General features: G+C 36.8%; 1 protein-coding gene across 5 annotated transcripts in view; it reads left to right on the forward strand.

Annotated features, from left to right (window-relative positions):
- The window catches only part of DYNC1I1 (dynein cytoplasmic 1 intermediate chain 1), a 328,200-nt gene that overhangs the window by 291,877 nt on the left and 13,805 nt on the right, over positions 1–22,518 (forward strand). For all 5 annotated transcript variants that reach the window (XM_003921229.4, XM_074379474.1, XM_074379472.1 and 2 more), the window contains 2 exons: positions 14,228–14,368; positions 18,572–18,697. In XM_003921229.4, coding sequence (XP_003921278.1) covers positions 14,228–14,368; positions 18,572–18,697 — 267 coding nt within the window. The remainder of the gene's footprint in view (positions 1–14,227; positions 14,369–18,571; positions 18,698–22,518) is intronic.

Here is a 22,518-nt window from a genome sequence, read left to right on the forward strand (position 1 = left end):
ATTTTTGTTTGTCCTATAAGAGTCTTGAGTTTTAGCCAAAAACCCAGGCCTTGGATGAATGTGCTTTAGACCTCACTTTTTGTCACGAGGCCAAGTGGACTTGGGAGAGAGGGTGGAGCCGTCTGTTGAGACATGATTTTTAGTTTTGCCCTTCGCCTCTGGAGCCAGGGCCCTGGCCCACGTCCAGCAGCACGAAGAGAAGATGATGGTATTTTCTAGGTAATTTTAAGGAGCACAAACCTAAAGTAAAGTCAGGTGGTTTTAAGTCTGCACTGAATTTTTCATGTTAAGGATTTGTCATGATTTGGGTTTTCAGGAGAACTGTATTTTAAATGGTGAAGGGAGCTGTATTATTCTTCAGGAGACAGGCATGTTTTGGTTCTTTGCTAATGACCTCTGGTTTTGCTTATGGAGAGTTTTGTTAACAAATGGAAATTTAGGAAAATAAAATTCTTTCTTTCTTTTCTTTTTTTTCTAAACAATGGGAACCCTTGCAGTAAACTGTCAAAACCAGGCTATAGATATTGGTTATTGTAGCATCATTAATACTGTGTAAAAATAAGTTAGTCACTTTGGCAATTAGACATATTCTTCTGATCTTCTGTCTGTGCTTTTAAACAGAATCTTTGCCTTACTGTTTGATAGAGCCTATTGTTAAGAGAAGAGAACGGCAGAAATGTATTCAAAAATTCTTCAAAATCTTTCCAACCTCAGGAACCTATTCAACAGTAGTAATTAGCCTTGAAGGCAGCTGATTAAGGACTGCTCAGTAGAGGACTGCTCTTGAGTTTAAAGGTTAACGCCAAGCTGTGTGAGAGGGTTTCAGCTTTAGGACTTAGGTCAAGTTCTGCCCACCCTAGCCTGCTTGCTTGCCTTGTCTTTTCATGCCATCTCTCCCAACTAGAGCCACCTTTTCTAAAATAAAGAGAAGTCTGCAGAGGGTAAGAAAATTAAAACAAGTGAAACTTTAAACTCCAGTGCAGAAGACTTCTTTCAGGAAAAAGGAGCTCTGCCTTCAAGGAAAAAGTGACTGACTGGATTAAACTGAATTATAATTTCTGGTTCAAGCTGAGTTGTGTCCCTGGGTATGACCTGTTTGTATTGAGATAGCATTGACTTCTGTATAGCTTTCCACTCTCCATCCGTATTTGTCCCAGTGGTATCAAGAACAACTCAGAACTATAGGTATGACTTAAAGCTAAGAAGCTAAGTTGAAAAGAGCCTCTGCTGTCTCCAGAAAGGGGTATATATTTCTGTCTCCAAAAATATGTATATATATATATATATATATATATATATATATATACATATTTCATTATATATTATATATTCATTCATATATTCATGTATTCATTCATATATTCATCTATTCATATATATTTAATAAATATATTTATTTTAAATATATATATATATATATATATTTCATTATAGGTAGCCTCTCTCTTTCAGTGGAGATGCAATATAGCTGATGGTTGAGCCACAGTCATTGATTGTAAAGGGATGTGTTTAGGAAGAAGAGAAGTAGCTGCTCAGAAATTGCTTTCTGTCTCTCTTGTCCGCCTTCTCTGCTCCTTTGAGAGTTGTGTTAGTTTGTTAGGGCTACCATAACAAACTACCATAACTTGGATGGTTTAAACAACAGAAATGTATCTTCTGACATTTCAGGAGACGAGAAGTCCAAGATCAAGGTGTCATCAGGGTTGGTTGCCTCTGAGGCCTCTCACTTTGGCTTACAGGTGGCTGCCTCCTCCTGTGTCTTTAGATGGGCTTCCCTCTGTACACGTTTGTGTCCTAATCTCCTCTTTTTATAAGGACACCAGTCATACTGGATTACAGCACACCCCTACAACCTCATTTAATCTTAATTACTTCTTTAAAGACCTTACCTCCACAAACAGTCTCATATTCCACGGTACTGGCGTTAGGATATCAGCATATGAATTTGGCGATGGAGGGAGAGGGTACTAATTCCGCCCACAAGAGCTAAAGATATGTCATTATCACAATTGACCCTTGGTTATGAACAAATAATGGTTTAACAATAATGAACTTTTCTTAAGGCATTTTCACTACCACCACCTCCTAATCCTAGTACTGACGGGCTCCAGTCTCTCCAAGGCTGAATCCCAGAGGCAGCAGAACCTTGAAGGACTCATGGATGTTAAGGGAAAATAGCAGAACAGTTGATGCAATGTGGTTAGCGTGAGAGGTGGCTTTGCTGATGCTGAATACAGAGACTGTTTTATCATGATTACCATCTTCAGAATACATTTACTGACTGCTGCAGGATATCTAGTTGCCCTGTGGTGCTGGTTTGAATTCAGGCTTCTTTAGAATCAGTGCTTGTTTTCAAGCATCATTGTTCTTCTCCAGAGAAACATATCAGAATATTTCATGGAAAGATCTCTCTCTTTCTCTCTCTGTCTTTGTCTCTCTCTCTCTCTCTCTCTCTCTCTCTCTCTCTCTCTCTCTCTCTGTCTCTCTCTCTCTGTCTGTCTGTCTGTCTCCAATTGAAATTTATGTGTTTCAGGTACATACAGATGCTTTAAGTCAAAGGATATGTTTTATTTGTTTTTAATGAGATAAAATTAATCAGACATTTAATTTCCATTGCCTTATCCCTATGATCCACAGGAAATTTCTGGCTAGATTTCCTACTCTCCCAACTTACTAGTGGCCAACTTTTCATTAGTATTTTTCATATAGCTTTCCTGCTCAGGAGCAGTTCCCTAACCTTTTCCCATCCTATACAAACATGCTGAAATCTTTGCCATGACTGGGCAGCAACTGTGACCTTCATCAGAGCTTAGATCTCAAGGTACCAAAGTGAGGGGAAATTTCTGAACCAAAGTAGCATGCTAGAAAGACAATAGTTAACCCAAGAAGGACGCCAAATCAAAAATCCATTTGACAAAGTAGAGGTTCAGTCCTGGGGAGTCTAGGGAAGCCCAAATCCAGAGCATCAGAGGCAGGCTGAAGGCTCTGTTCACAGGTGTCAGGCAGAAATAGGACTGAACTCAAGGCTGCCTTCATCACCTAAATGCAGTACATCTTATCTGCCTTCCATTTGCCAGACTCTACGCCAAGTGATTAAGACACAAAGCTAAGTAAGAAGTGGTCCAAAAAATCAAGGATGATATATCCAAATGGACAGTGGGTAGTCTTAAGGCAAAAAATTAAAAAAATAAAAGGCAGCCCTAGAGACACACATTCATGTAGTAGTGTTATGATCTGCTTAGGTATTAGTGGTTGATGATTAGGTAGGTTAGATTAAAATGTCACAAACATGTCCTAAAATTTGGGTTAGCTTGCAAACTAGTTAAAGAGTCAACATGCATCCGCACAGATCATTACCACATTTCCCAACTATCCTCAACCAACCATATTAATCTTCCAACACTTCTCTGTCCAAGGCCATCATCACCAAATTCCTAATTGCTACATTGGATGGTTTCTTGGTATCATCCACCCCTCATTCCTGCAGCTCTCTCTAGCCCAGTTATGTTCTCCTGCTTTGTCTGGGTTCTCTCCACTGGTTCTCTCTGCTTTACTCTCTCAGCCTAATTGTTCAATATTCCCTCCATAGTCCCCCTTCTCCATCCTCCCTACTCTTTTCTTTTTTCTTTTGGGGGTCGGGGAGACAGGGCCTCTCTCTTTGGCCCAAGCTGGAGTTCAGTGGCATAATCACGGCTCACTGCAGCCTCTATCTCCAGGGTTCAATTGATCCTCCAACCTCAGCCTTCCAAATAGGTGGGACTACAGGCATGCATCACCACACCTGGCTAAACTTTTTGTTTGTTTATTTGTTTCTTTTGCACAGACAGGGTTTTGCCATGTTGCCCAGGCTGTTCTCAAATTACTCAGCTCAAGCAATCCTCCCAGGATTATAGGTGTTAGCCACTGCACTGGGCATCTCCACTCTACTCTCCCACAGCACCTCCTGTGACTGATTCTTTAGTGTGGACTTCAAGCCCACCTTCTCTTTCAACTTCTGACCTGCATTTTCACTGTCAGCTTAACCTGAGTGTCTCTTCCAGAGATTCAAATGCACTGTGTTTAAAATACAGATCAGATCTTTCTCTCTTTTTCCATTTTTTTCTATTTTCTACTCATTTAATGGTATTCATCATTCAGTTGTCCACATTAGGAAAGCTGAAAACGCTCTCATGAATGTTAACCATCACTGAATCTGTTTAGCTAGCACATGGCACATTTATCAATGCACATTTGATACATTAATAGCTAACTGTAGCAAAAAGTCTTAACTATGTACCCAAGACTTTTCAAAACACACCTCATTCCTCCCCTACCCAAACCAAAATTCTTTTATTTTTGTTATTTCTTAGGACAAATTCTCAAAGTTTACTCAGGCTGTCCCACCTCTCACCTTTATATCCGTCTGGGAATACCACACTGACTTAGCCAGGTTTTTGCATGTTTTGCTTTCCTCTTCTTGATTGTTTTCCTTACCATCTGTCAAAGTCTACGTATCTTTCAAGGCAGGTCCCCTCACCTGTCCTAGATAATACCTTCCTTGACCACATCAGACCCTGGTAACACCAACACACTACTGCCACCCCCAATCTTCAAATTCCTCTGGCACCTAACATCTGTACCACAGAATTTAGCACCTGGCTACATACTTGTTCTCTTTCTTTGGTATAAACAAGGCAGAGAGCCAGTCTGTTTTCCAGTGATTCACAGACATGGTAAATTCCTCCCACAGTTTTTCCCAGAATTGTGTCTTTGAGGGGAATTTATATTCTTCCTTTTGTCAGATGGTAAAATCTGTGTACCTCCTTGTGATACAATGTGTTTTCCCTTTTGTCTTAGTTATCAGGAAATTTAAAGCTGTTTCAGAACCAGATTGTAATAATCAGCTTATCTCAGGATCCTGGTAATAGCTATGTATTCTACCTGCCTTCTTTAGAACTCTATTGTGTGTTTGTTCTTAATTTTACAGTATATTTAACTTGTAATACTCAATAAATCCTTTTAGAACAAAGTAAGAAAACAGATCCTCAAATAAGCAATATTTTTCTCTTATTATATCATAATTTTCTTTCTCCTACCTGGATTGTTAGTTCTTGAGAACAAAATCGGATCTTATATTTCTTTTGATTACCCAAAGTAGAAAGCATATGTTAGGTCCTTAATAAATCATTGCAGAAATATGTGCTTTCTTAAAGTAAGTTGGATTATTTTAAATTGAGACAGAAACATCCCCTAAAATGACATCATTCTAACAAAGGGACCTAAGCATTTCTTTGTTATTTCTGCCCTTAGCAGAAATAAAACATTTATCAGAAGAGAACATCATAAAAATTAAAAGTTAAAGTTTTAGCTATCACTGGCATCTAGACATAAGACTTAAAACAGGCAAGAGGATTAACAAAATCAATAGTTTACTGCCAGTAACACTTAGCAGATAACAGGGTGCATTTTTCCCCCGCAACCCCAAAGCCCTGCTGGCTGCCTTTCTAATAACACAATGTTCAGGTGGTGTCTGACTTATTTTTTTTTTCTTCCCTTATCCCCATTTTCACTCCCTCTTCTTAACATAAGATAACAAACATTAAAATTGGCTTTCAATAAAACTACCTGTGCCAGTCATCAAATTCTTTTCTTTCCTTTTTTTTTTTTTTTTTTCTTCCTGGTTTCTTTTTAAAGCTAACCCAGGGAGAATACTTTGACTTTGAAAGAAACCACAAGAATGTAATCATACAGTCACCTCCAGACTTGGCCTGTGTTCATTCTTCCTGTCCTTTTACCTCCACCTCTACCCCACCCACCCCCAAACACTCATACATTCATCCACCAACACATACCTATGACTGTTAAATATTTATACAGACTTGTGAATAGTTCATAAAAGTACAAACACTTTTGAGACTTGAAATATATTCATCTGACTGGGCTTTACCATTGTCCAAAAAGTAAGGACTTGGTGAATCCTTTCTTTTGCTCCTTTAACCAGAGTGGAAATGTTTGCCTTTTCATTTTAATAATATACTAAGTGAGTTGCCTTCCCCAACCTCCTCCTTCTAAGTAATAATGTTGCAGAGAGAATGCATGCACACACACACACACACACACACACACACACACACACACACAGAAAGAGAGAGAGAGAGAATGAGAATAACAAATACAACTATCTAATAATTATGAGATCAAAAATATCCCCACTCCACCTTTCTGCTCTAACCTATATTTTAGTCTAATGTTGGAAGATAAATTAAAACTCATCTTTATTCCCAAAGTAGCTATTTTTGGACCAAATCAATGTGGGTCCATCTTGACGAGCCTCCTGTGACCTCAACCTTGCAAATTGTCCAGGACCCATAATTAATACTAGACTTTTTCCCACTGCCAATTCCAGCGTCCTGAATCACCTCACCTCACATTTAGCTCATATTTGCTTCTTGAACAGAAATTGATTTCCATTTGGCTTAAGTGAAACAGAATAATGTAAACCAATCTGCTGCAAAGCAAGAAGCATATTAAATATATTTTACATTTGAACAAATATGTCAAACTTCTGCTATTTGTGATTCTCCATGCTGATTATCTCCACCATTAAAATAAATACAAGTGGCCAGGCATGGTGTCTCACACCTGTAATTCCAGCACTTTGGAAGGCCAAGGCGGGCAGATCACGAGGTCAAGAGAATGAGACCATCCTGGCCAACGTGGTGAAATCTCATCTCTACTAAAAATACAAAAATTAGCTGGGTGTGGTGGTGCACACCTGTAGTTCCAGCTACTCAGGAGGCTGAGGCAGGACAATCACTTGAACCTCGGAGGTGGAAGTTGGCAGTGAGCCAAAATCACACCACTGCACTGCAGCCTGGTGACAGAGTGAGACTCCATCTCAAAAATAAATAAATAAATGTAATACCTGTACTCATATTAGACATAATGTAAAATACATAACATTTAACAATGGGAGATGTGGAAGTACAGAGCTACATTAAAAAAACCTCTCTTTAACTCTTTGAAAATATGTCCTTTATACATACATGGTCAATTGTTGATGCAAGAAGTGGAATTAAACATTTAAATAATTTTACCATTAGATTTTATTAGACCTGTTTGATAGGATAAATCTGGGTACTTGGGTATATGATTTCCTGAAAAAAAAATTGTCTAAATGTCATTTTTACTAAATGTAGCGAGATCACTAATGTAAGATTAGCTTTGGAAACTGGAAAATGTTAACCTGAGCATGTGAGAAATAAATATGAAGAGGGAATCAAAGTGTATGGAATCTATGGATCTGAGTTTATATCTGGTATTTTTAAGCCTTTTTTTTAGAATTTTGTGTGTGTATATATGTATATTTAATTTATTTATATAGGTGAAGTGAGTTATTAGCCAGATGTTAAAGGTTGGCAGTTTAAGGGTGAGAGTGAAAATACTTTGCTACTTACTAGTAAAACGTGGTTGCACAATTTGACATTAAGTAAGTAATAAATAAACAAGTCACGCCTGCATATTCTATTTTATTTGCTTCTTATTCTAATTTTTCAAGGCTGCAAGGCACTGATGGAACCACATGTCTAGCTGCTTCTAGGTCCAGTCCATCTTCATCCCTGTATACCCCGCTAAACATTAATACCAGTGTCCACCTTTTCCCTCCAGCCTCCTCATGGAGTCTCTAATCAACCTGACCATCATAAATGTGTAGAATGCTTCTTTCTCTGATACCGTCTTGGACATGAAGCCACTCCGCCATGGTAGAAATAGAGTTGGAGCAAAGCAACAAAAGAGGGGCTTTTTTGAACCTGCTTGCCTCCTTTACTGCCTCATGGTCTTTCAGAGAAAGATAGTCATCAGTCCAGAATAAGAATAGCAATTGAGAGAACAGCTGCCTCAATTTAGCTCATAAACCAGCTTGGTTGAACCTGGTTTTGGAGACATAGTGACTTTCTCTGCCCTCCTCGACTCAAATAAGCAAGAAGCCAGAATGCCAGTAGAGCCATAGCAGTTGAAAGGGCAGTAAGAGGTAATTCCAAAGAGCATCCCTGCTTGCTTACTGTTTTCACAATGGTTCTATATAGATTTGTGCTATTAAAACACCAGTTTTGAATGAGAACCTTTAGATGGAGCTGATATTCATGAAAATCATGCCAGTGCGGGAAACACTCCTTTTATGAATTAAGCAAAGCTTGTACCTTCTTTTCCATGGCTTTAAACACTCAATACTAGTCAAAACCTGTGAATATGTATACATTCTTTTATATGGATAATTAGCTTCTTTATTGGTGGCGCCTCCTGGATTAGGAGGATTCTTCCATGCAAATAAGCAGTAAAGGAAAGCAGTGCAACAAAGAACACCTTTCATGTGGCTTCAGTATTTATTTAGCAAACCTTCTACATTTATAGAGAAGCGAATGCTAAATTCCTGGATTTCTATAATCCTCTTTCACATTGTTTCATATTAACTAATTAAGATTAAAGTTCTTACATATTTTTGGGTAATGCACACAAAAAACAAATAGACCACCATACAGAGTCTGTTGAGAATAGTTCACCAAAATTGTTTATGTCCAATTTTGAATTTCTGACCACGATACAAACAGGTAAAGATACCATTTAGGGATCATAAGTATTGTTTAAATATTAGCCACAGAAGTTACAATAAACATAGGATACTTTGTGCATTAGAAAGATCTCAAATTAAGTTGCAAATAAAGTTTCCCAGTGATAGTACCAAATTTATAACACCTCCTTTGGGCCAAGAGAGTTCGTTTTTTGTTTGGTTTGGTTTGTGAGTTTTGGTTTGTTTGTTTAAGCACTTTCTTTTTATGGTGGAGGCATCCATTTTTGTGTGAGCCTGAAGTTTTGGGGTCCTTTGGTGGTTTTTTAGAAGTGATATTGTGGTCTCACATTTTAATGTTTCCTGGAAGAACTAGCTAGCTATTTATTTTAATTACTTCACAGGAACCCACATGACAATTTTTGAAGGACATTTTCTTATTACTCATTGTTTATTATTTGGTCATCATTTTCCCCAACAGGACATAGTTTTTAAGGTAAGATTCCATGAGTTTTCCTTTTAATTCAGAATTTATAACTTAGAAATTTTACATTTAGTTTCTGCCCGTTCTCCCACCGACCCACATAGTACCCCCAGCACACTACCCACCCCCAAAAATGTTCTCATAATTTGGATCATTTAGAGACAAACGCAGCCTCAAGAACCACAATATTTGTGGAGGTGTTTGGAGACAAAAATCTTCCTATTTATTCACCAGCCTTCAAAACACTAAATCCTATTGGGATGCCTACCGGTGCCTGATAAGAGAAAAGTAAATAATACAGAGGAAAACAACCATTATATTCTCTAGATTTAACTTTGGCACATATCTGACATCAGAAATAGAAACTCACTTCTTGTGAAATCATTTTGTTTAATTGATCGGGAAAATCTGCAGGTCTATTCATTTTCATACATGTATTTATGAAAGTAAAGCCCAATTCTAGAGATCAAGTCTTATTGTAAAACATTGATGAATGTTGTTTCGTTTTTAAAACAGATTTCACTACTTGCCTCTCTTGTGTGACTTTGATATTTTTATTCCTTCTCCAATTGATCAAATAGGAAGTTTATTATTACTTTCATAATTTTTATTTTTCATTAAAAGCCACCCTGGTGCATTTTTTTATATATGTTTTCATGAAATACAGAGTAAGAAAAAATAACTATGATGTGAACTGCACAAAACCTCAAGGCTTTAATGATAATAGTTACCTTTGGAAAATACTTTTACATACTTTTTTCCATTCTATTCTTACCGCAGGATAACAAAGCCCATAATAAAGCAGTTACAGAATCACAAAGCTAATGGGAACCCTTGAAGTCAGTAGCTCCAGCTTTCCATCTTACAGATGAGAAAAGTAAGATCCAAGGATGTTAAGTTAAATTTCCCAAGGTCTATAGTTTTCCACTTTCTCCCATTACCTTTTCTGCTCCATGCTACCTTTGCTATTCCCATCTTTCAGATAATATAATTATAGTCCCTCACTCAGAATCATACAGACCTTCAGTGAACTGGATCCCAGGTCTTTGCCTTCTAGCATCATTTTTTTCCACTCTCTGGTACATAGCCTACTGTTAATCCCTGCTGTCTGAAGGACCATTCCTATCCTATTTCTAGCTTTCAGCAGAAAGATTCCTGTTCATCTCACAAAGTGCTAAAGACTCCTGTAAATATATGGATAACATTCTCAGGATCATTAATAACAGACTCAGGAAATGAAATAAGCATCTGACTGCATTATTTTTAAACTGTTTCTACAAGTTACATAGTATGTGCTTAGTAAATATTGGTTAAATTGAATGAGAGAGTAAATAATAGAGGTAACAGGTCTATTGTTTTTAAAATAAGGACTGAAGGTCATTGCTATGTTTTGTAGAAGGTCCATGTGGTTCCAGCAATAGAGGATATGCTTAACGACTAGGAAAACCTGAGAACCAAATCCAACTTTACCACTTAACAACCTTTGTGGCCTTGGCAAAGTTACTAACTTTCCTGAACTGTAATTTTCTTTTCTGTAAATACTGTCTACTTTACAGAGATTTTATGTGGATTAAATTAGACAATGTACATATACAGTTAGGCACACAACAAACACCCAACAATTTACCCTGCGTTGCCCTTCATGTCTGCCTGGGAGGTGACCGGTAGCCTGCTTCTCTGCTCTGTTTGAGTCAGAGTATTAAAATCAAGCTGGTTTGCACCTGGATACTTTACCATTATTGTAACAGCCCTGGAAACACAGGGTGTCACAGCTTTATTTCATTGGCATGTACCGCACGTGCAGTAGGCTATGGAACAGTACAGTTTTCCTTTTTCCCTTTTCTTTAACAGTTTGCTGATGCTGAACATGGTGTAGAAAAGGAAACATACAGGTGAAGGGGCTTTTCTCTAGTGAAATTTGATTGTTTTGAAAAATGTTTTTTACAGTAACTTGCTGTGGAACAATATTTCATCTACTAAATGGCCTTGAGCATTTTGCAGAGTAAATCTTAAAAATCATGATGCTTCTATGGCTTTCATATGTATAATTAGTATTATAAGATTCCTTCTCAAAATATTGGTCAAATTTACCCCCATCATCTCCAGCCTTTTCAAAACTTGTAGTATTCTGAAATAAGTGGTAATACATAAACAAGCTATAACATGTTTGTGGATCCAGAAATTTATGTCTTATGAATTCAAAATCTTTAGACTCTTTAGAACCTGATGCTTTTAACTTCTTTATGAAAATTTTAATACTTTATAATATACATGAGCTTATCAATTCTAATACTTGATGATATACGTGAGTTTACCTTAAAATCTTCTATATAAAGTATTTGAGACAGATTTGTTTTTATCAGGTCTTCAGATTACCCTTTGAGCCTGAATAAAATAGAATAATAAAATCCCTTTATCAAAAAGTACAACTAATATTCAAAGAGCACTATTGTAAGTGACATTTGCCTCTCCCATAGCTTATGCCTGTGCTTTACTTGGCAACTAGTGGTTCACAGATGTCAACCTACTTGGTACTTTGATAACAAGTTCAATCAATCCTGATCAAGACATTCCCAACCTGCAAATTTATCAATGTTAAACAGAGCCTTTGAAAATATAAGCCTTCTCCCTTCTCCCAGACACACACATACTGTAGCCTAGAATTACTTGCACAGTGACTTTTATGATAAAAGGCTCAGTCTTGGGGTGAAGGGTGAAAAGGAAGTTAGAGGAAGGCTAGAGAGCAATAACATTTCAGTCAATACTATTAAATATAAGGAACTGGGTTTTGGTAACACGAACAATAGCAATTATTTTCAGATATTTAAAATGTGAAGTCTCCAGAATGTACTACAATTTTGCTTATATTTCTCAGACAAGAAACTACCAAAACAAAAAAGGAAAGAAACAAAACACTAAAAGATTTACAGGATAATTAAGAGAATTAATGTATCAAATAATATCAGTTCATTAGAAAATGACTTTTCAAAGCTGGATGTTGGTTTAATTGATCAAAATAAGGATTTGCAATTTTCAATTCTGTTATGTGTTTATTATAAATCTGTATTTGTGTATCTATATGAAGGCCTCTATACCCTCAGATATACTGTCAGCTGAGTTGATGAGGATCCTGACAACTGACTTTTTAAAGCATGTATAAATCTTTAACACCCTTTGACTTTAAGAAAAATTGTTATTCATGTTCTTTAACCAATGGTGGCCGGGTAGCTATAAAATCAAGAATTTGCAGTGGGAATAATCTTCTACTGAGAGTTAGAATTTAATATTTACAAGTAGTCAGTGAAGGTATAGCCACTCCCCATTGCCTTTTTAAAAATATTAAGAAGGAAAAGTGATACAATTATGCTGTTTTCAGGTGTCATTGGACAGTTAGGTTTTTGGAGAAAGCAGATTGGATCATCTGGTCCAAACAGTGAGAGAAAGAAAGATGCTACAGAAGTAGCCAATAAACAAATAATTTTGGCTTCAAATCACACTGCAAACATGGTAAATAATACATATTTTGGCATAAAAAAATTATAGAATCATAAAATTTTAAAAAACTGAAGGCTAATGTCCAGTTTATTATTTTGTTATCTCAATGTCATACAATTCTTTTCAAATCACACCCTCTATTAGATGCTTTTTTGAATTAAAAATAAGACATCCCCCTGTACACACATAGTGGCCCATCTGAAGTATCCTGTGTTGCTTTAATGTACTAAAAGTTTGTTCACTTCCAAGCAGTAATTTTTAAATGTCAAAAAAATATAATTCATGGAAAGAGAACTAACAGTTACGCCCTTAAATTTTCCCATGATTATTTAGGTCACAGAAGTTTTATTATTTTCACATTGCTTTTTCTCACTTTCATTTCAGCAAATGTATTTTGTGCATTTTACATTCACTAACAGTTCACTTGGAGAGATCACTCTAATATTTGGAGCTGATTCCCTACAGATACATTCTTTAAACGTTCTATGCAGAAAGGATTTGATTGTTCATATTGTATGTTATCTTTTCTTGATCTTATTACTCTGACCTGTACAGGCATTCAGTAGAACCCATGAAGAGAGTATAGGCAGCTGACTGGATGAAGAAGACATTGGGGGAAAAACTCCCATTGTTTAGATTTCTGTCAGAGGATATAAGAATACTTAATTTCTTTTATCTCTAGGGCTTTCATTATCATTTAAATTTCATTTTACATTAATTGATCAGGGATTAGTAAAGCCATTATGCAGAAATTAGAATAAGACAAGCCAGATGGAATGAATAATTCATGAAGTCCAATTACGTTTTATTTCTGGTGTACTTTCAAACTTGCCTCTGACTTCTGTGCTATTTTGATGTGACAATATTCACTGGAAATCAAGAGTGCCATTTTAATTTATTGTATCCCTCTGGAGTGGAAGCATTTGTATGCAGTAGGGATATGTTAACGCATCCCCCACCCCAGACGTCAATTTTAGAGGTTTTGAAAACACTGGGTGATCTAGGAATATGGTTAATTTTCTACAAAGGTTCAGGGACGCTTCAATGAGTTACACCAGTTCAACTGATTGGGGTGAGCTGACCCCATATAGAGAGACCAAAGGCGTAGGATCTCGAAATGATAACCTCCTGGAAGAGAGTAATGCTCCTTAAAATATTTATACCCATTCCCCGCTGCAAAAGAACCCTTAAAATAGGAATTTGGCCTAGAGTTGGACTGGAAGTAGCAGCAGCTGTTGCAGCTACAGACGAGGGCCACGAGGTGGCAGGGGTTGCCTTCAGTGAAAGGGTTCGGGTCGGTCGGGACCGCCGGGGCTTCAGAACATCCCAGCCGGTCTGAGCAGGGCCGACCACGGTTGGGTTTAGCCTCCGAGCATCTCGCAAAGCGTTGCCCGGCGAGAATTCCGAACTAATGGGAAGTCCCGTCCACCTGTCTGGAATGTCTCATACGACCGTGTCTGAAACCGCCTCCCCCCGGCCGTCCCATCCCCCAGCCCTTCCAGAGGCCCCCCTCTACTCCCGGTATTTATTTATGCCACTGGACAGTTCTAGTCACATTAAAGCTCCGGTTCACCTTCTCGAGGACTTTCATCTCGGGAAGTTTTATGACACTTTGTGAATGTGCAAAGTTTTTAATTAGGCTCTCTAGACAGCCCGAGGCAGCAGCAGCGCCACAAAGTCTTCACGGTCTCTCTGCTTTACAGCACAACAAGCCGCTCTACTCCTTTGAAGACAATGCAGACTATGTGTACGATGTCATGTGGTCCCCCATGCATCCCGCGCTCTTTGCCTGCGTGGACGGGATGGGGCGCTTGGACCTCTGGAACCTCAACAATGACACCGAGGTGAGCGGCGGCTCAGGCGCCCGGGCCGGAGGGCTGGGAGGGGGGCGCAGTCGGCCACTCGCAGTCTCTTCCTCTTTCTCCAAAACGGCCTTTTTTTGGACAGACCTTCCAATGAAGAATGGGGGCTGCCGGCCCCCATTCTTGACTACCCTGAAGCGAATTGGCAGATGCATTGGCCAAAAATCACTTAATCTCCCTTCATCCTTAAACGGTGGCAGCTCCCGGAAAATTAACGACCGTTTTTTGCAAAGAGCAAAACCTTATGCGTTCACGCCTTTCCCTATGGAACAGGACACACTGGCATTTGTCAGAGTCGTGCTGAAATAACTTCATTGGCAAACACTTGGAAAATAAAGCTTTTGTGGATGTTGATTTTTAGATTGGGCTTTTAAAGAGGGCTATTTGTCAGTGTTTGCTGCTTGTGCCATTTCCATTTTGAATCCATAAAAGACGATTATGTTGACTATTTTATGTTTAGATCTTTCATCCGTTTGATTTGTAGCAAGGTAAATATTCCTTGTCTAAGACATCAAACTCGAAGGCAGACTTTTACAACAGCCTCTAACTTTGAACATGCATATCAAACTCAGTATTTTTTTAAAGAAGAAATTTTAGCATGTCTCATTTACAGTAAGTGAAAATACATATTTTAAAAACCAGTCAGTAATAAATACTGCTTTTAAATTATGCCATAAAAAATTATGTTTTAAAAACTATGCCACATGCATTGTTCCTTTTAGCTAGTCTTGCAAAATTACTGAGTTGCTAAGTTAGGTACTTGGATGTTTTGCTTTGTTTTGTTTTGTTTTTTACATGAATATTATTGTCCTTCACTTTTATAAAATAAAATGGTCTCTGCATCACTTCTTGGTTTCTGATTCGAGAAAGCTCTCATTTATATAAATAAGAATGCACAGGTAAGAGGAACAAGTGCTGCAAACTATATGTCAAGTGGAGAACAACAGAAAGGTCTTTTGAAGTGTTTTGAGCAGGAAACAGCTCAGCCTTTTTAATTAGGAAGCCCACAGCTGGAGGATCTGAGGAGGAGCATACTTCCCTCGTATTTGTGTGTGTGTGTGTGTGTGTGGGGGGGGGAAGGGGGCAGGGAAATATTCTTCAGGTGTTATTATTGAGTCCTTGTATCTTCAAGGGTATATACACCTATAATCGCTGTCAAGTAGTTATCTTTTAAAAATCTTTCAATTTGAATCTATTTTTCCTTTTAGCTACAAGAACTCTGTGACAAGGATAAGAGTTATGTAATGAAGCATCTTTGAAAATAACCAAAAGGCTTGAGTACGTGAAATGCCCCATCATTTGGATGTTGAAAGGTTTATAACATCATTGTTTTTAATAGAAAGATGTTATTATCCTCCATTGTAAGGGTTTTCCAGAGTCTTCCTCACTGTTTATTAAAATCATATTGCTTCTATTTGCTAGAAGAAATTCATTCATTTAAAGCAACCAAAAAACCTCAACATTTTCCAGATTGACTTAGGAGACCGCTATGTTAGAAATCCAGCTTAGTTGAGATAATTTTTAGGTGATACCCAACTACAATACATATGAAGGGAGTGAGTGTTTTACAAACTCCTTAATAATTCCTATGTAACTGTTTTTCTTTTAAATATTTTTTTTTAGGTAAAATGAAACTAATGTCTTAACATTGACAAATGTGATTATTTCCCCCTCTCTTTCTCTAGTTATCAAGAGACAACCGCATAAGGTTTTATAGCTAAACATTTTTTAAAAATCATCATTGGTCATGCAAACTGTTTAGTTTTGTGGTAAACGTAATTCTGCTTTCACAATAATAGTAGAGATACATAGAGTCCAACTGAAATCCAATAATGCACCAAACACTTTTTAAAACCTTCAAATCATTTTTGCCTTCTGGCAAGTTGAACAAGATTTTTCAAATATTTGTCAGATTAAAAATTAGATTTGTTTAGAAAAATCTGAATTATCAGCATAGCAGTATGTTTTGTTGGTGGTGGTCATATTATTACATTTTTGGACCAACTTATTCCAACTGTTCCTATGTAAGGATAGTTCGTATTTACTTTAGTATTTCCGATTTCTACTGCTTAATGTAATAATTTATGATATATAAATCTTGTCTTTGCAATTAAAATGATTGAGCCAGGAAAACTGGAAATATCTGTGAAACCAAAGTACAAAAATAAGAGACAGAGAGAACATATGAATTGTTTTTTATTATTCATCAACTTTTGAAAGGTCATTACTGATCAGATTAATATAAATATATTTTGTTATTTTCTTCATGCATTCATGAATTTTCTAGCACATAATATAGGCTATGATCATTATTTTCTATCATTTATAATATCTATGAAAAGGTACTATTTTTAAATGTTTAAAATATTGTTTCAGTTTGTTATAGTACTTTTATATTCCAAATAAAATTCTTGAAAATGTATTAGGCATTATTTTAAATGTGTCAAAATGTCAGTTTATTTTCAGTGATTAATTTTTTGTTATATTCATATTAAGATCAAACATTTAATTCGATTTTTAAGATTGTTCATACATTACCTAATTCTATTCAATATCAGATTGTTCATGGAATTAGGTAATAGAATTAAGTAAGAATTCTGTATGATCCTTCTAAATTATAGTATTAAAAATTAACTTAGAAGAGTATACAGCTGAATCACAGATTTGTTTTCTGGGCAGCACACTAATAATAAAGTGTATTGACAGAATTATAATCCATCTAAATTCACATTGTTTCAGCCTTTCAAAGGTATGGTTAAAAATTCTGACTCTAGCTTGCACAGCAGGTACTTTTATTGTAGAAATTGTATATTTTTCTAAAATAAATGAGCCGGGGACTTTTGGTTTTTTTCTCTGCCCCCCCTCCGCCCCACAATTGACATACAATGATTTAAGCGGGTGAAAGAATTTTTATTGATTTCAAGATTAAGTTTAAACATAGATTCTTACATATGATGGAGTTTTTATTGCTATTTTAAAGATCGGTATTGGGTCAATAATTTCGTATAAACAGATGGTTTCAATTCCCTGAATAACAGAATGCCGGCAGTGCTGAGCCACAGTACATGTTGTGTTTCCATCCTAATACGACATATTTATTAGACACAGGTCTTAAACAGTGGCATGAGATCATCTTGGTGACCCTCTTTTCACCATATTTTTTCTTTTTGTTTTAATATTTACCTTTTCCTCTCTTAATGGCATGTTGTCATTTCCTATTCAACATTCTTGTAAAATGCTCAAGAGATCTGAGCTTTATGTCAATTTTAAACTTCTAACCTTGAAGACAAGCATTTACACAACTGATAATAGAAGAGAGATAGACACACTAAAAAGTCTTTCCAAATACTGAGGTTCTTGGAACAAATACTGCAGGTTTCATTGTAGCACCTCCCGTTCACTTTAATTATTATTATTATTATAAGCATCGAGGCTTTTAGATTTGAAGTGTTTATTAAAGGAGATATAAGGTATTTTCTATGAGTGGGTGGCTATAATCTATCACGATGTCATCCTGGGGACAGTGCCATAGTTGTGGATCACTTATCAAACTTTGGTACTGCCAGAGGGAGGAAGACGAATTTAACAGAGAGAGAGAGAGAGAGAGAGAGAGAGAATTTGAATTTTTTGAATTTTTTTTTTTTTTTTACTTTTTTTCTTTCTTCTTCTGATCATCTCCTCCTTGATGAGGTTTTGAGGGATCAATACATATGTTTACTTTTTCCTTGAAGACTCACGTTAATATGACTTTTATTCCACTATGCACCCACTTTCTGCCTTTTTAGTGTCCTTAATCTTGGTAAACCCTGAGATCTCTCTCTCTCTCTCTCCATCTGTCCATGAACCATGACCCGATGGGGAAGGATCCCATTTAGCTCCTGTGTTTTTTCTTGGATGTACATTTGTCATAATCCAAAGAAATATTCATGCCACTTACTGCCCGGTGACTGTGTAAGAAGATTCTCCCGCCTTTCTTTTTTTGTTAAAGTGTCTCTTCTCTCTACCCCTTAATTCAGTGGAGCATATGATTTAAGAACAATGAGTCCTTTTTCCCCCCGCACAAGGGGTATATATTCATGCACATTAAAGCAGTTGGTGACTCATTCAGTTAAATGTATTATTGTAAATTTGTATATTTAAATTCATATTCAGAGATTCTTTTATTCTGTCATAACCCCTTGGCAGGTTCCAACAGCAAGTGTGGCCATTGAGGGGGCATCTGCCCTAAACCGTGTTCGTTGGGCTCAAGCTGGCAAAGAAGTTGCTGTTGGGGACTCGGAAGGCCGTATTTGGGTCTATGACGTTGGAGAGGTACATGTGTTTGTTTGTGATGTTGTTATTGTTTTGACTTGTGTATTTATCTACTTTAAAGACCTAGTGAAATTATTGGTAAGACCTTGTAGGCCATAAGGACCCTCTCTAATGTGCTTGCAAATTTCCATTGACTTCAGTGCTAGGTTCATGAGACTTCCTTAGGGTTTCATGTGATCTTCTGTCTCCATGCATAGGACGCTTTAGTTAATGATGCAAGCTCCTTTTGGAGTCCTATGGAATGCCCTGTCATCCTGTGATGGAGTGTGGCACTTCCCACTAATTTCATGAGAATGAAAATTTGCCAAATATATCATGCTGAAATTGAATTTGGAACTTTTTATTTACTTGAAAAGTCAAGTTTTGGTTGATACGTTCAATTAATATATATACTATTTTTCTTTAAAGTGTAGCCAATTGAGAATGAGATTAATCAGAATTTTGTACCATTTTGTGGTATTCAAATTTATTATATGAGATATATACCTTTCTAGTATGTCTTATTACATGATATGCAAACTATTCCTGAATATCATGGCATATAAAAAAGAAAAAAAACCTACATCTTTTATTTCAGACAAATCTCCTTGAATTTTTATATGATCTTAATTTAATATTACATTATCAATCAATTGTACTTAAGATAATCTGTTTCTGTTACTGTATGAGAAAGTGTTGGCAAAAACTTTCATTTCTGGTGAGGTAAAGAATTTTTTCCTTAAAGAAAAAGAAAATATTGAACTTTCAAGCAAAACAAAATAAGAGTGTTATGTAATGCTATTTTGCCATAATACGAATCTAATATTTGCATTCCAGGGGGAAAATATACCACATTTGTATGCATAGCATCCTAGACCTAGAAAGTACTCTGTGAGTGCCTGGCGGATGGGTTTAGCTGATCACACTGAGAAGGGTTCTTTATGGTTTCATCAATCAGCATTCTATAAATTTGGCAATCCTAGATGGTTTTTTCTACAATGGAACTTTTGATGACATATTATGTACTGCTATATGGTATAGTTGATTATGTTGAAACAAGCTAGATGGTGTTTTTTAAAATTCAGCCAGGGACAAAAACTGAATGACTTTAGAAATGGGAGTTTTCTATTCTGGATGCATAGTTCTAAGTGGAAAAAAAAAAAAAAAGAACAATCTCTTGCTTTTACTGCATGTTATCTATTTCATTTGACACCCCCTTCACTACTCCTGATGCCACAAGCTGAGTTGTTCCAACAGTGACAAAGATTCTATTAATATTGGCACCGATGGTGAAGATGCAGATGGTCTAGTGACTATTGATGTAGTTTGGAGTCTTTGGGAAAAAGAATATCCTCTGAGTCAGAAATACCACCAATAGCGTTGTAGCAGTATTTTTTCTTAAATCAGTATTCTTTGTGTTTAATGTGTTTTTCTCATGGTCTTCATCAAAGTAAAACTAACAACAACAAAAACAGATATTCTTTATTGGGTCACTTTCTAAAAAATAAGAGCAAAGGAGAATGTTAAAAAAAGAAAGCTTTTCTCTCTTTCTTTTCTTCCTTTCTTCCTTTTCCTTTCCTTTGCTTATAACAAGTGTAATTGTAGGAGAGCAATAGACATGAAGACATGCTCAGAGACACAATGACAGAAAATAGATGAGATTTAAAAACACTTTGCTCTACCTCCTTTGCATATACATAATGTCCCTTAACTCACTTAAGATTATACGCAATATTAATTATTTTATTCCCTTCTGTTGTATTCTAAAAGGACTGAAAGCAGAATAGTTTAACAATCTGGTTTATATTTTAAAAGGCCTTTTGAAAAGTCTTTATTTTGACTTGAATATCATATATACATACACAGATATGTATGCACACACATGCATTAATACACACTATGCAATAAGGAAACACATGACATATATACAGAATTTTCTGCAGTAAAAGTGATTTGATAGCTCTTGGACAGAATCACTTGAATATGATGTATTTTGCGAGTGTATATGATTTTACAAAAGTTGCTTTGGCTGATATGTGGCTGCTAAAACTTCTTTCGAGGATGTTATCATCATTTCTAAATTGTAAAGTGTTGTTATACTCATATTTCTACTATCGTACTGGCAAGTCAGGCTGGTTTTCATTTTTACGTTATTGCCCTTACTTTTCTAAGTGATATTACAGACTATAGAAATGTCTGCAACTATAGGCCAGTCTCGCCTATTGTCTGGAGTCTAGACAGGCTATAGAAAAATCTCTGTGACACATAATAGAACAAACAATTTGTAGGGTTGTTTATCCCTACAAATTCACAAAGAAAAAGAAAGGATATACTATTTTATTGAGAATAGATAATATTACAATCTCTAGCCCTTCTGTGAATGACCAAATATCAGGATAAGCTTATACACTTGAACAATTCTTTAGATATTGTTGGATCATATACAAAGCAATCTACAGCTCAGAAAAACTGAGACTTAACAAAATAATTGTCTTAACTGGCTTTTTTTTCTAAGTATTTTTGTAAATCATATTTATTTGGGTGGAAAAGGGAACTTTTGTGTTTCTCTTTGTCACCTCTAAGCTTTATTCTACATCACTGGAGACCTAGTCTGTAGAGGCACCATATATTAAAAGGAAAAATGACTTCCCTGCATCTGAGGCTTAGCTGCAGCCTACTTCTGAAAGGGAGAGATCCCTTAAGGGCAGATGCTGCCACTATTATGATTACTCTAGGATCGTTCACCAGCCCAGAACTGACAGAACGTAACTGTGCTTAAAGAGAAGTGCACCCTCTAGACAAGTGCCTTCTCAGCCTTCCAAATCACCTAAACTGCGGAAGGCGAGATGGAATGCTTCATGGCAGGCTGGCCCATTTGGAATTACAGGTCAAATCTAAGGCTGGTGCATGACTGACTACAGGGAGGGTGGTTGAGCAGGGAGCTATTTAAGAAGAAACAAATATGGCATTGAGGACTAAATTGCCAGTAGGCTCTGCCACCATTACCCATACTCAGAATTGGTTCCCTGGTCCACATTAAAATGAAACTCATAACCACGGTTGTGCTGGCCTTTAGGCAGAAAACCTTGCTTTGTAAAACCCTCTAGAAAGAAGACAAAATGCTTTTAGATACGCTTTATAATACAATCTGTATTAAAAAGTACGTGGTAGGTTTTTAGAGCACACAGTGTTCTAAAACACAGTGTTGATCCATTTTCCTTAGTATGTTCTTCTGTGGGAAGACATCTCACATTCATTCTCCCAGGAGACTTCTTTTGAGGAGACTTATTTTAGGCTGGGGAGAAATGCGGGGCCTTAGGCTAGCTTGTGCCAAGAGCTTGTTCCATAAGTGAGGCTGTCTTGAAGAATATAGGACCTGTGCAATTGCATAGGGCCGCGTGCTTAGGGGAGCCCTGAGCTTGGGTTAATGCTCTGTCATTGAAATTGTTTTGCAAAAATCTGTTGGGAAGGAACTCTATATTTGCATTTTTCACTGAACACTGCAAATTATGTAGCCAGTCCTGTCCACCAGAGTGTTACTCTTAATGCCACTCATGAGGCAAATAAGAAAGAAATATATAGATATATGTATATATGGGCCTTAACCTAGATCATTAGGAAGAAGGAGAAACCTCTAGAAGTGTGGTTAAATGGTTGGGCACACTACTATATGATCTTCTCATTACCTATTTCTTTTCCTTTTTTTTTTTTTCTTGAGACAGAGTTTTGGTGTTGCCCAGGCTGCAGTGCAGTGGTGCGCTTCTGTCTCCTGGGTTCAAGCAATTCTCCTGCCTCAGCCTCTTAAGTATCTGGAACTACACACACATGCTACCATGCCCAGC

The sequence above is a fragment of the Saimiri boliviensis genome, chromosome 10, assembly GCF_048565385.1.
Source record: "Saimiri boliviensis isolate mSaiBol1 chromosome 10, mSaiBol1.pri, whole genome shotgun sequence".
Lineage (NCBI taxonomy): Eukaryota > Metazoa > Chordata > Mammalia > Primates > Cebidae > Saimiri > Saimiri boliviensis.